Source organism: Passer domesticus, chromosome 6 (assembly GCF_036417665.1).
Source record: "Passer domesticus isolate bPasDom1 chromosome 6, bPasDom1.hap1, whole genome shotgun sequence".
Lineage (NCBI taxonomy): Eukaryota > Metazoa > Chordata > Aves > Passeriformes > Passeridae > Passer > Passer domesticus.
The window spans coordinates 6,844,248-6,858,992 of record NC_087479.1 but is presented as its reverse complement, the minus strand read 5'-3'; the positions used below and the strand labels follow the sequence as shown (position 1 = coordinate 6,858,992).

Here is a 14,745-nt window from a genome sequence, read left to right as displayed (position 1 = left end):
ATTACCCTTGCTCCCATGAACCTGTCTTTGAGCACAATCCAAGAAAGCAAGAAGACAAAAGCTTTGTTACAACAGAACAGGGCAGAGACGTCTGTGGCTGTGAGCTTCTTTAAAGCCAGTAAATACAGGTAGTTAGTCAAAGTCCACAGAATAGAAAAGGGAGCAGTCCTTTTAAGAAAGAGTTTCAGCGTCAGACCATCTTCACCAAAAATCCGACTGCATTCCCTATGGAAAGAAAAGAGTTTCAGTCTCAGCCAGGGTTTTTCCTCAGCATTCACTCCAGCACAACAAACATTCACTAGGCTTTTATCCTGCTTTTCCTAACTACTCCACACGCCCAAGAGAATCCATTATTTAATTCACATAGGGAAAACAACACACAATCTTCTTAAAGCAGCAATTTTGCAAGAAGAAAAGACGTAACTTACCTGGAATAATCACACTCTGTGCAACAATAATCCCAGGGACTCACACACAGAAATGAAGGTTATCTATAATGTTCTGACAGCTCCCAGACTCTGCCTTCAAGGCCATGAGCACAGGGATTAGAATCACCATTTTTTCTCTGCAGCTTGCCAATTTTCTTCTTTTTTTTTTCGCATGGCTCGAAGCCCTGTATTCGTTCCTGCTGAAATATATTTTTATGTATGGCCAAGGAAGCTTTAAGAATTGCCTACAGATACTTAAAAAGACTGCCAGACACAGCGTGGTGGGGAAGGGAGCCACCAGGCAGTGGGAGTGAGCCAGGCAAACAGGAGTGTGAGAGAAGGAAGGGAAAGGGAGGGGAAGGTATTTAACAGCTTCATTTTATTGTACAGTGAAAAAAAAGCTGTGTTTTCTAGGAGACATCTCCTTGAGAATTACATTGCAAACAAAACCCCCAGATTCCCAAACACTGTGTCCCACACAGCTCAAGTGAGCTGTTTGCTTCTTGGGATTTCAGGAATCTCTGCCATTCCCAGACTGGGAAGGATGTTTTTTAGCAACTCCACTGTCCGCACTCTTGGTTGAAGGCATTCCTGAAGATATTCCCAGTGTGCTTCACTTCTTGGCATGGCAGGCACCCTGGCACTGCTTAAAACACAGGAGGTCCCACAAGTGACCCCAAAAAGCAGTGGGGTGAACCAAGGCATCCTCAACCTGCAGCACATCCTTCCAAGGAAAGGAAGAAAGGGACATGGAGGGAATAATCCAAATGCCCTGAGGCTCCAAAGTGCTCACAGCCAAACGTGGTTGTGCTTGGAAGATTGCTAAAACACTCATTATGCAGAACTAATTAGCAACTTCAAAGATTGAGCTGCAATGTGATGTCAAAAATGTTTGTTATTTGGGGGTGGTGGGGGTGGTCTGATAATTATCCTGATTTGGAAGACAAAAATGTTTTCAGGGGCCCTTAACCATTTTTACTAATTCTTGGGAATTTTGCTGTTAAAGACATTGCAGTTTTTCCTCTTAAGATTGAAAACCATCACGCTCATTTTGAGGAAATCAGAATAATAACATCTCTGTAATAACTGAGATCAGCTACATCTTAACTTAAATGGTTTTATGATTCAGCTTAATAACCCCTCATTTCTTGATGCCACTAAGACAGCCTGGTGTACAAAGCAGTCATTTCTGATAAAAATAAATTCCATTCTCAAACTCTGTGTACTCAGGCTGGTGGAACTGCCAATTATCTCCTTCACTCTAGCTGACCTCAACGCTCTCAGGAGTCCTGTTCACCAAAGATGAGGATAAAAATGTTTAAAATACCAAAAAGAACAGCTACTGGTGTGCATCATTTATCTGAGATGAAAAGCAGACACCCGGTGAAGCAAATAAATGAATGCCCAACTTTGCAGGCTTTTGTAACTGATTTCAAGAGGAGTTAGAGGTGACAAGTTTCCTTGTGTGACAAGGGACTCGCTGGCAGCACTTCAGTGTTCCTTGACATGCAGATATAGCAGTTTACCTTCATTTTATATACGTATATAAATAAATATTTTATAAATATATAATCTGTAAAATACATTATGCATTGTAATAGATATTAATATAATATATTACGTTAATGTATAATATTTCATTATACTATATATTATTATAATTATTATATATGTATAAATAAATATATATATATATAGTGATATAGCAGTTTACCTTTAAAAAATTTATCCCCTTGAGACTTAGGTGGGTGCAGAGGGTGATTCTGGGCTCAGACCACATCTCACCTCAAGACAGGTGGGTGCACTGTGGCTGTGTCCCCATTCCATGACACCACAGCCGGGGTGCTCCATGTCCTGGCACCAACAGACCTGCACTGTGAGCTCCACACCTGCGTGTGGGAACTCTGCCATCACTTCTGGGGCACAACTGCATCATTTCAAGTCCAAGCTGCCCCAGAAGCTGTCAGGATCTTAGAGGAAAGAAGCCTGAGCTGTGTTGAAACCAGGCAGAAAGGTGCCTGGGCTGCCTCCAGAAATGCAGGGCACAGCTGGACCCAGATGCCAGAAGGGGCCAGGGTTTGCTGTCCTGCAGATCCCTGGGATGTCTGCACACAGACAAACCTGGAGCAGAGTCAGGAGCATGGATCCAAGTCCCCTGAGAGTGTGAATCCTCGGAGTCTCAGTGGTTATCCCATCATTCTGGGTCAGTGGTTTGGGAGAGGCAGGTGTGGCTGCCCCAGCAGTGTCACCTGTCTCTGAGCTCCCACAAGCAGGGGGGGCGATGAGCAGAGATGCACAGCCAGGAAAAGAATCTGGGAATGCTTCCCTGGCCCCAGGCAATGGGCTGTTTAAGCAGGTGGAAGGATCTCCATCACACACAGCAGTGACCAGACAAAACAGGGGCTGGAGCTTCCTCAACTCTCAGTGAAGAAAATACAGCAAAGTCTCTGACAGGGTCGGGCTGAGTGAGGCAGAGACTTGATGAATTCACCCCTGTGCCTAGGAAAGCTCCATGAATAATGCTCAGTCAGTGAGGAGATGGGGAGAATACTTTATTTTCCCAGTCAGATTGCCTGAGGCTTTGTGAGGGCTGGTGGCTCAGTGGTTAACTCAGCCTCTTTGACATGCAACTCAAATTAAACTTGCAGGAGTCTTCAGACATGACAGTGATTAAAACCTTGGGCTCAGGAGAGGGGGCTGCTGGAACCCTCCCCACACAAACAATGCTGCAGGCTGCTGCCTTAGAGGCACAGACACATCCAGGGACAGCTGACCCTGGAACTACGACACAGACTATTTCCAACTGCACAAGAAGTCTATTTAAAACCTGCCCTCTAACACAAATAACTCTTTTTACTTGCAGGTAGTCCTCAGCTCTGGGCAGGGTGCCATGCTCTCAGGAATTACAGCACCTCAGGCAGTCGTGCAGCTTTGCCTCTGGCACCCACTAAATAGCTTGTGTGCCCTTTCAGATATTCTGATGCCAGGCCCTGCATAGGGATGGGTTTGTTCCCTCCTCTGAAATCCAGCAGCTGGTTTTAAGCAGCTGACAGAAGAAAAAAAACCAGCAAACAGGCAGAGACCTGGGGCACAGGAACACAGGGAATGCAGTGACATCACCTGGATTAGAACTTGGCACGGCCACAGTGACATTAGGGCAGCAAATGACACAGCAGCACCTTCTGGGAGCACAAATTCACTGCTTCTGCCTAAATGATGGCATCTGCAGCAATAAAATATCTCCCAGCTCCACTGTAGGGGTGTCCTGGATTGCCAAGGAAATTGTACTCTATTTGCCATCTGGATGGCAGTTTTCTTCTGTTCAGTGGGCAGTTTTCCTTATCTCTTCCACACCCACTCCTCCCTCTGGAGGGACACCTGCTGATAACAGGCTATGGAATGTCCCTGCATGGCTGATAAGAACCACAGCATCCACTGGGAGATGTGAGCCCAGAGGGAGGAGCCAAGCATTCCTACCTGGATAGAATCTGGAGATTCTGGAACACCAGCATGGCTTTCTCCACTGGATTTCCCAGAGGAGCAGCTGCCTCTTCCACTGGATCTTCAGAAGAAGACTCCACCCTTATACAGGATCCCTGCTCCAGCAGAACCACACCTGACACTCCAGGAGGACTGCAGCCATAATTCCAATTGGATTGCTATCACCCCGACCAACAGTGTGTCAGGTTGTGTTCTGACTCAGTCAGTGTTGTTTTAGTTTACTGCATTGTTTATCTTTTTATTTTCTTCTCTAATAAAGAACTGTTATTTCCTGCTCCCATATCTTTTTGTCTGAGAGCCCCTTAATTTCAAATTTATAGGAATTTGGAGGTGGGGGGAATTACATTTTCCATTTCAGGGGAGGCTCCTGCCTTCCTTAGCAGACACCTGGCTTTCCAAACCAAGGCAGGGGGGCAGGCATCAAAGTGAGTGAGGCTGAGCACGCTGGTGAGTTGTGTCCCCAGCACTGGCTGAATCTGAGCTGGCAGGAAGGGCCTGAGCAGCTCAGTGTGTCTGCTGGAGAGCTGCAGCAAAAGGAAAGGGATCCTGCAGTGCCTGGCTCAGGAGCAGCACCAAGGGAGGCTGTGTCCCACAGGAAGGGTCCATGGGAAGGCCAGCTCTGTGCTGATGGTGTTCCTGATGTTTTCCCTGAAAATATTCTGCAGAGCAGGTCTGGGTTTGCTGTTCCACGGGTGGCTGAGGGAGCTGGACTGAGCTACTGCTGCCACAGAGGGACAGGACTGTGGGTGAGAAACCTGCAGTGACAGGTTTCGTACACAAATACCAACTCATGGCTCAGTCTGCACTTCAGGTGATGCTCCCTTCTCCTTATCCAAGGAGTCCAACCCTTCCCACTGTGTTTTGTTCACATTGAACCTGCACCTACCAATGCTTCCCCTGGCCAGTGCCCCAGGCTGGGAAGAGCTGCAGGTCCAATCTCAGCTCTCACACCGTGGGTGGATCCTGGCAGGAAGCTGCTCAGTGTCACAGTGCTTGTCCTTGAGAAGCCAAGGTGCCAGATGGGGAGGCAAAATGTACTGACATTGAAAATTTCACCCACCTATTCCACACCACAACTGCATCAGGCTCCAAAGTCGAGTCTGTGCAGTGTCTTCTGCTGTGGTAAATGCTGGCAGGGTTAGATTTCCTATTTCTGAGCTTCCTGAACTTCAGATCATCTCATCCAGCACTGATGGAAGGAGTTTCAAGCTCTTTATGAGGGACATAAAGCTTTTATTTACAATACTGAGGGGACACCAAGAGCTGTCTTCTGCCTCAAGACAACCGAGACACTGCAACTAAATGCAGCAGTGAGTACATAACTATGAGTTATTTTCTCAGACCACAAGATTGAATCTCTAAGGTAAAGAAACACACAATTTATAATCTCAAATGTTATAATAATAGAATGCTAGAGTGGTTTGGGGTGGAAGAGACCTTAAAGCCCATTCAGTTCCAACCCCTGCCATAGGCTGGGACACCTTCCACTATCCCAGGTTGCTCCAAGCTCCATCCAGCCTGGCCTGGAACACTTCAGGGATCCAAGGGCAGCCACAGTTTCTGTGGGCACCCTGTGCCAGGGCTCACAACCTCACAGTCAAGAATTTATTTCCAATATTTAATTTCAACCTCCCTCTCTCAGTCTGAAACCATTCCCCTTCCCTGTCCTTGTCAAAAATCCATCTCTCTTGCAGCTCCTTTAGGTGCTGAGCAGCCTAAACTTTCCAGAAAGCCAATCTAAAGTTGAGGATTGAGACTCCTGTCATTTCAAGCGGGATTTATTAAAGGAGCAGTGGCTCTCTGCAGTTTTGCCAGCCTGGGGCAGCACTCTGCAAGTCACTTCCAGGATCACTGATCTCTGCCAAGATGTCACAGATATTGTTTGTTCAGATCCACTGGGAATATCTGCTGGACAAAAGGCCTGATTGTCTTTAAAGCTCCTGGAGAGTAAGTACATCTTCCAGAAACATAAAGATAAATCACCTCTGGTCTCTGAGGAAAGCCTGGAACTGCTGCAAATGGGTTTATTGACAAGAATTAGCTACTGCACGGGAATAAAACAGGCAAATGAAGCAGCAAGAAATCTTACCAAATGTAATAAAAAGCCTCATAACAGGAGCAATATCAAGAGTGCAAATCAAGAAAATACACAAACAATGAATGCAGGTTTGAAAACAGCCCTGTTCTGGGGAAGGGGCTGGTGAAACGACCTCCAAAGGTCCTTTACAAATTCAATCTGTCTACAAGTTAAACCTACAGATTTTCAATCCTTTAAGTCACCAGAAAATGGAGAGCTCATCCTGAGGAGATGCCCATCCCTATCCAATCTGTAAGAGTTTGGATACTCAAGTTGTAACACAGCACTGACCAAGTAGGTGCTCCCCCTGATCAAATCATTATTTACCAGCAGTTACTTCCTCTTTGGGATGTGAGTTCCTGACATATCTGGAATAAGAAATACTCTGGGAAGATTCCCATCACCTCTAACACTATTCCTGAGTCCACACATTCACTATTCCTGACCCACTGCAGAAATTCCTGTGGCATTTAAGACAGCATCCTCAACTTTAAAATCTCAATTCTTAACAGCTGGGGAAATATAAAAATTATTTAAGCACAGGAATTTTTAATGCATTGCCTCAAAATGTTGCTCTGATAGAGATATAATCAATGAACCAACTGCAGAGGATTTATCTGCAGGATTTCTTCTCACCTTCCTTATCTGCAGTGCAATTGTTATTACTTCACCCCACATGCAGAAGCCAAGCTGACACTGTTCATGTTCTCACAAACACTCCAGCAGAAATCTGAATGAAGCATCATTAACAGACAAAGCACCAGGGTTTGCAGAGAAGCACTTAATTAAGTGCAACTGTTCAATTTCAGTCACACTGATTTGACAGAAATGATAATTTAAGGCCAAATTACATCCCAGATCCTGGCAAAAAGGAGCTGAGGGAAGAGTTTGGCCCTGCTGCATTCCAGCCAGCCAGGCACAAATGGGATTCCCTGTGTGCTTAGGGATAGCAGGAGCCAGGGATGGGCCCCACGCTGGGTAATTCCTTCTGGAACAGACAATTCTGATGGAGTCAGGCAGGTTCTTTTCCAAGCAAGACTGCACTGGAACAACAGAATTGGATCCCAGCCCAGAATGACCCTGTGAGTCTCTTCCCTCCCTGGGCAAGGTGTGGTGTCTCTTGGTGAGCTCAGTTTTGTCCTGTCCTTTCAAGCAGCTCCCATGTCACTGTCAGATCAGTGGAATAACAAAAGTGGAGGAGGAACTGTGAAATCAATTGTCACAGAATGTGAGGTACTTCCAAGCCCTGCAGGAACTGGCTAAGGTGAAGCTAAGCTGCAGCACTGGTGGTTGGACTGGATGATTTCTTTGGGTTCCCCCTTAACTTTGTATTTCTCTGGTTTCTCAGGGGCTACTGAAAAAGGATTTATACATTTCCAGCAGGAGGAAAGGGCAGTTTGCATCCTGCTGTACTTGCTCAGCACTGAGAGCAAGCCATGGTCTTCCATATAGAAAGCACCACCTCAGCTCTGAGCATCTTTCTTCTAGGAGCTGGTTTGGTTGTACCCAACACTTCTATCATTAATGGACCAGGACAGATTCACCTGATCCAGGCAAGAACACAAAATATAGAGATATCAGACAACATAACAGCAAGATTATAAGCAGATTATTGACCTTTTCAACTCATTAGAAAAGCCCTTTAACAATCAAGTACCCGTTTATTCAGCACACATCACTCATCTGTCAGCCTCCTGTGAGCTATTTATGAATGAGGTTTTCTGCAGCATGACCTTTATTCTGACACCAGGGGTGGAACTGAGCCCAGCAGTGATCTCAGCCCTCAGGAATTGGGGTTTTTAAAGGGGCACTGCCACAATAAAGCCTACCTGAATTTTTTGATTGGAGACTGCTTTTCCTGTGCAGTTGCAAGGTGCCCGGAATAATAAATGGGAAAAATCATAATGTTCCAGTTTGTTGAGAACCAAGTCATGAAAAAGGGACAGTCAAAGGTCTCAAAAGTGATTTTGACAAACTGCGTGGTCCCAACCCAGGAGGAAGAGACGGACAAAATGATCAGGAATCTCCAGATTAGCTTGAGAAACGTGGATGTGCAAGACTGGCATCGTGTCTGTCCTTCAGCTTCTTGGCTGCTGCTCTCTGTGTGCGTTTGTGTTCCTTCTTCTCCTGAAAGAGAAAAAAAAGGAAGAATAGAAAAAGAGTTGTACATGTAATGACTGCATTCAAAACAATTCTTGGCAAAACCTCCCATTCTGGTCCAAGTCACAAATCATCTCTTGCCTTCTCCCTATAACACCTCTATGTCCCATAAATACTGAAATCCTGCAAAAAAGTATTTAATAATACCATCTCTGTCATTTCAAGGAGGCAGGAACAAACACAAACACAACACTGAGGGCTGAGGTAACAGCATTACAAATAAGCTGTTGTCACTATTTGCTTTATCAGCCCTTCAATCTCTCTGCCCGCAAATGTCCAGAATAAAAATACATCCCTTGGAACCAAGAATGTTACAGAGGCAATCACTGTGCATGTGTGCAACAGAAGAGCTCTCTGAGCCTGCAGGTCTGGAGACAGCACCAAGTTCTTATGTCTCAACACTTTAATTCCACAATCACTTCTATTTACAAGCTGGGATGGGGAGGAAGGAGATAGTTTGGTTTTATGTACCCAAGCAGAAAAAGGCTTTTTGCAGTCAGGTTGGTGTACTTACGTTTCTGGAGTTAACAAAGGAAACTGGACAGAAGTGAAGCTTGGCATGCCCAGAAATAAACCTCTGCACATCAACAAGGAGCAACAGGAGAGCTGGCATTTCCCATTCCAGCACAGTGGTTTTCAGACCTAAGTGCACATTTCCCAACACAGGTGGGGAGAATTTAATCTCACTGACTGGTGACTTACTCTCCAGTCAGATCCCCAGAGATGCAACCCATGATCCCTGCTTTGCTTTCCTAGATCCCTGCTGAAAACAAGGAGCACTAACACTGCTGGTCCTGGGAGCTCACAGGGCAGCACTGAGCTCCAGCCATTCACCCTGGCTGAGCACATGTCCTGGACTGCCAAGGAAATTGTACTCTATTTGCCATCTGGATGGCAGTTTTCTTCTGTTCAGTGGGCAGTTTTCCTTATCTCCTCCACACCCACTCCTCCCTCTGGAGGGACACCTGCTGATAACAGGCTATGGAATGTCCCTGCATGGCTGATAAGAACCACAGCATCCACTGGGAGATGTGAGCCCAGAGGGAGGAGCCAAGCATTCCTACCTGGATAGAATCTGAGATCCTGGGACAGCAAGACAGCTTCTCCACTGGATTTCCCAGAGGAGCAACTGCCTCTTCTTCCACTGGACCTTCAGAGGAAGACTCCACCCTTCTACAGGATCCCTGCTCCAGCAAACCACACCTGACACTCCAGGAGGACTGCAGCCACAATTCCAATTGGATTGCTACAACCACCCTGACCAACAGGGTGTCAGGTTGTGTTCTGACTCAGTGTTATTTTGGGTTACTGCATTGTTTATTTTATCTTTTTACTTTTTTCCCTATTAAAGAACTGTTATTTCCTGCTGCCATATTTTTGCCTGAGAGCCCCTTAATTTAATATTTATAACAATTCAGAGGGAGGTGTTTACATTTTCCATTTCAGGGGAGGCTCCTGCCTTCCTTAGCAGACACCTGTCTTTCCAAACCAAAACACCACCTCACACCAGTTTGGTAAAAGAAACAGGAAAATCTTATAAAAATCATGGTCTGAAGCTATTCAGCCACATTAATACATGATGCGATGTAGAGAAAAACCAATATGATTTTGAAAGAATTTCTAGATGCACTGAGTGAGAGCATACACTGTCCCATAGCCAACTTTTATGTGACAGAGGTATCCTCTCACAGTCAGGTATAATTTCCTTTTATATTATTGGTTTTGCTAGATTAACCATAAAGAAATGTCAAACTGGGGTTCCAAGCTATTACTGTAAACCAACATTACACATAAAAAAAGATTTATCACAGCATTTGGAATCAAGAACTTTCCTAATTAGGACATGGAGCTTTTTGCAGTTGTAATTGTGTGATGTGGTTTTTTCCTAAAAATAATCTGTATTCAGTGGCTCCATTGTTTAGTGGTGAATCAAGAATTTAAATAAAATTACAGGTTTATTAAAAACATGCAGAGGATAATCAGCCAGGGGTCTGAAAAGGCAAGCATCCTTTTAGCATTCTCCTTGGCTGCTGAGAGAAAGTAGATATTTTTATGGTACTAATAATGACTGACATCTATTGAAAGATAAATTACAGTTTATTTGCAAGTTAGAATGGCTTAAAAAGAATATATTATAGTAGCATCAACTTGCAGGTCTTCCTGCCAAGTAAAACTACCATGCAATTAGTCCTTTTTCAGCTACCACTTAAAATAATCACACAATGATAGAAGAATAAAGCACTTTTAGTCATGCTTTCTATTTTCCAATTACACAATAATGATGCAATTGGTGTCATTATGCACGACACCACCATCAGCATTTGATTTGGATGTTACAGTCCCAGGTCTGAATGTCAGGGAAAGGCAGAGAAACACACACTTGTTGCAAGACCTACCTTGGGTTTAAAGACCTGTGTAAGCTTTAGCCTGAATAAATGCACAGTGGGGAGTTGCTGTGAGTTTTTAATCAGTGGGATTCATCCCGTGTGATGTAGTTAGCAAATAAGTGTGTATTCAGGATGAACATGTTGTCTGGGGCCCCTTTATATTTAATGATAATGGAAAGGCATGGTGAGAGGGGAGCTGATTCCACCCTCATATATCTACATCTATCTACATCTAAGCTCACTGGAGGCACTTAACTCTAGACCAGACATTTGCAATTAATTTAAGTGAAATCGTGATTGATCCCCATGACAGAGTAGCTTGACAGCTGCTTTCAAAATCCATGGGATGTGCACACCTAATTCCTGGCCAAAGAATCAAAACAGCAAGATAAGAAATAGATTTAAAAATAATGACAGGGAGCGAGCCACCTATTAAAGAGGTTTAGGGATTTCCAAGTCATGGAGCAAGCACTTGTGCTTAGACACCAAATGATAATGAGGAGAAAACAAACTGATCAGCCAAAGTGGCTGGAAGACAGTATTTTACAACTGGCAAGGTAGCAGAAATCCTTGGGGTCTGCATTTGGATGGGACTGGAACAAACCAAGAGAATTATCCTGGGAAGAGCACAGGAACAAGGCTGAAAGCACAGGTAAGAGTGCAGATCACACTGCAGGTGACACAGAGAGATGGCACTGGCCAATGGAAAACTGTGTGGAAAGCAGAGGACAAACAGCCCTGCATGGTCCTTTTGTCCACAGTGCAGTTCTTACTGACAAAATGGTTACAGAAGAGCCTTTTGCTCTTCAGGAGTGAGATGAGGAAAATCAAAATCTACAAGTTTTCATTGGAACTCTTGGCTATTTTGCAACTAGACCCTAGAAAATTATATTTTTTGTATTTGTTTACCTATTGGTCAGTCCTAGTAAGACTTCTCTGATGAAGATGGAAAGATCAGGATCAAAAGGGAAATTAATGAATGCAAAGTAAGTGTTTAGAAGAGTATGATGTCCAGACACTACTCAAGTGGCCTAGAGCTCTTGGAGAAGATGGATTCTGATTTTGGACGTTCCTTAGTGCCACCATACACAGTTATTTCTGCCTGATATCTGGAAAAATTAGGTTTGGTTTTCAGATTTCTTAGCTATGATCTTAACTGCAAGATGATGCATAGCTCCTGGCAGCAGTGATCATCTCCAATACTCTTCTAAGGCTTTCCATCAAGAGAGTACTCCTGGAGCACGAGATCCCTCTGTTTTCCAACACAAGGAGGAAATGGGTGACTCTTGCTGCAACTGGTGGTCAAGTGACAAGAGGAAGGTTCAGCTCCCCCAGGTCCATTGTGCAAGGGAGATCCAACCTGTTCTTCCTCCCCTTTTTGCTCACAGTATCTACCCAGGCAGTCTTCCAAAGAACTTGGGCAATTAAGTAATTTCCTTCCAGAAAGCTTGGACAGTTAAATTATTTCACTCATTTAAAGTCTCTCCTCCTCAAAAGCGTGGTTTAGCAGACTCACAAGCCTGTGGCTGCACATTGTAACTGCTCCCATCCCATCCCTGCAGCTGCTGGATGGACACCATGGTGAAGAGGTCAGTGTTCACCACACCTACAGGTTCATTTGAGCTAAACTGCTGCAGTGAAGCTGACGATGATCTGAGCTGTGACTGTCTTCCCTAGAAATCCTTCCACCTGCTGCTCCTTCTCTTCCTCTTCATCACACCACCCATGGCACGAGCTGAGGTCATCACTGCCTTTGAGAAGGAACTCCTAAGGGCCCTGGAGTGTGGCCAGGCTGAAGCTGAGGAGACACAACCACTCTGTGAAACGTAATTGTGTGCTGGGGTTAACCAGCTCCGAGGATCTTCCGTGCCTCGCGCTGTGCCGGGCACCTAGCGCACGTCATGTACCTGCGAATCCCAGCCTTCTCCTCCCGTCCGTGCCACCTTCCCGCTCACCCCCGGGCTCGGGAAGGACCTGCACGTGGCAAACCAAACCTCAGCATGCTCGGGCCCTGCCCCATCTCTGCAGAGACAGAGGGGAGAGCCGGGAGTGCGGCTGTGGGTTCCTACCTGATCTGCTCTGCCTCTCGACTCTGCTGTGCCGACAGATTCCCGAGGGACTTCGATTCTGCAGCTCAAGAATGGGAGCAGCAGAATCTTCAGCAACAGATAGAGGGGAGAGCTGCCTAGTCATGCCTCTGTGTCTGCTGGGGCAGTTGCCTCCTGGCTTGCATTGGATGACAGATGATCGTGAGGCACCTGAGAAGAAAGAGTTTTGCATCAGTTTTGTCTGGAAAGTCCCCGGAGGAACGCGGGGCTTTCAAACAGGCTGGCAGTGAAATGCACACAAAAGGAAGCGCATGGCAAAAAATGCAGGTTTCAGCTCTGCTCAGGATAAAGCAAATAGGTGAGTAAATAAAGGCTTAACTCTCTCCCCCCTTAAAGATAAAAAGGTGCTGCATAAAAACCAGTCTTCCCCCTGAAGAAATGAGAGCCCCATGCTGCAGTGTATCCTCAGCCCCACGGCTCCGTGTCCACAGGGCTGCACAGTCAAAGGAATTTGTACTCACGTGGGGCCCTTCCTGAGCACTGACACTGAATCAGGCCAGAGGAGAGCTCACCATTCCCCCTCAGGGTGGGAAGGAGGGCTGAGGAACCACTGCCTCCCTCAGTGCTGGGAGCCTCTCTAGAGGACAGCTTCCTCTTTCCATCCTCAGATCCCTGAGACTCTTGTATGGAATGAAGCCATGGTCACTCACAGGTCTTTTGGATGAAGATTTCTGCTACAGGATTGAAGATGCCAATTTTAAGTGTTTACAAACACCAAATCAGAATCTCCACATCTTCAGAGAAGTTGCTTTCTCTTCCTCTGCTACGTGCAGACAACTCCAAGATGAGACGGAGGCATGAGATGACAGAGAAGCCCCAGGTCCCAGAAATATCAGTGGTAACAGATGCAAAATTTTCCAGTGAGTAGGACACCATATTTAATGAGTAAGAGCATGAAGGGCTGGATTAAGAATTGGGAATCAACAGCAAGGAGCGCAGTGCTGGAATCCATCAGTGTGGCTGGTGATCGATCGTGCAGGGACTTCCAAATTTATTGAAGGTGTCTCTGTAAGAGATCAGCTCATGAGCAGCACAAGAGAATCTTCTTCTCCAACAGAAAGTCAGGATGACAGGCCATTCTGACAGATATAAATGTGTGTTCAGGGCCAGCTGAGATCACCCACTGCTTGTTTTGCAGCTGCTACTCCAACTGGTGACCATCTCATCTAAACTTCTGAAAGATACCCATACCTGAGCAGCCACTGTCCTTGCTGTGACTTGGAAGGATTTAACATGATAATCCTAACTACTTCATACTGAAAAGAATACAAAAATAGACACAAACCCCATATGTGAGGTGCCACAGGTGTAACAGCTGTGGCAGAAATCCCAGAAGGGAACATTCTTTGTTCCAACACGAGCCATTCCAGTGCACTTTGAGCAAATCACATCAAACTCAACTACTCCTTGAAAGTATATTCCAAAGCAAGGGCTGTATCCAAGACTCAAGAATTGGGATAGGACTCTTGTCAGTGGGACCATGCAATCTTCCATGGACTTAAAGGTGTGTTGGGTTCACCACGTCTAACAAAGACCAATATGTAAAATACAGAATTATACAGAAAAAAAAAAATTCTCAGCCTATTTAGAGCCTGCAAGGTTAATTTTTACCTACCAAGTAGACAAGTGACTGAACCAGGAGCTGACCCCCTCCAGATGATCTTTCTCAAGATGCTCTTCTCTTTCTTCTCTGTTCCTTGTGAGGGAACTCTGACTCAAGGGGGGCACCCAAGTTTAGATTCCTACTGATGATAAAGTCCTACAAATCCAATCAATGCACTAAACAACCCACACTCTAGGACAGCATACCCACAAACCAACTTTGAAAAATTAAGACCTACATGATGAGAAGCAAACTAAGCACTGTGTTCCTCTCCCCAATTTTTGATGAGCATTACTTTCTAAAGAGCTTTCTAGAGCTATCAGATGTTTTCAGACCTTTAAAAAGCCATTCATCTTCACAAATTTACTTTTTAATGGAGAAAATAATGATCTAGCAGCCACACAACTCCCCGCATGACTTTGTTCCACTTATTTCAAAACTCCAGGAGCTACCTCTCCCACTGGGCAAACAAGAATAACAT

General features: G+C 45.2%; 1 protein-coding gene across 8 annotated transcripts in view; it reads right to left on the bottom strand.

The window, feature by feature from the left end:
• The window catches only part of SLC35F4 (solute carrier family 35 member F4), a 115,299-nt gene that overhangs the window by 11,493 nt on the left and 89,061 nt on the right, over positions 1-14,745 (bottom strand). For 3 of the 8 annotated variants that reach the window (XM_064423013.1, XM_064423015.1, XM_064423014.1), the window contains exons 2-4: positions 12,623-12,811; positions 7,836-8,133; positions 6-225 (exon numbers count right to left, since the gene is read on the bottom strand). In XM_064423013.1, coding sequence (XP_064279083.1) covers positions 6-225; positions 7,836-8,133; positions 12,623-12,811 — 707 coding nt within the window. Of the gene's footprint in view, positions 1-5; positions 226-428; positions 1,957-7,835; positions 8,134-12,622; positions 12,812-14,745 lie in introns of those variants that run through there. The other 5 variants (XM_064423016.1, XM_064423017.1, XM_064423018.1 and 2 more) reach the window with 4 other exon arrangements.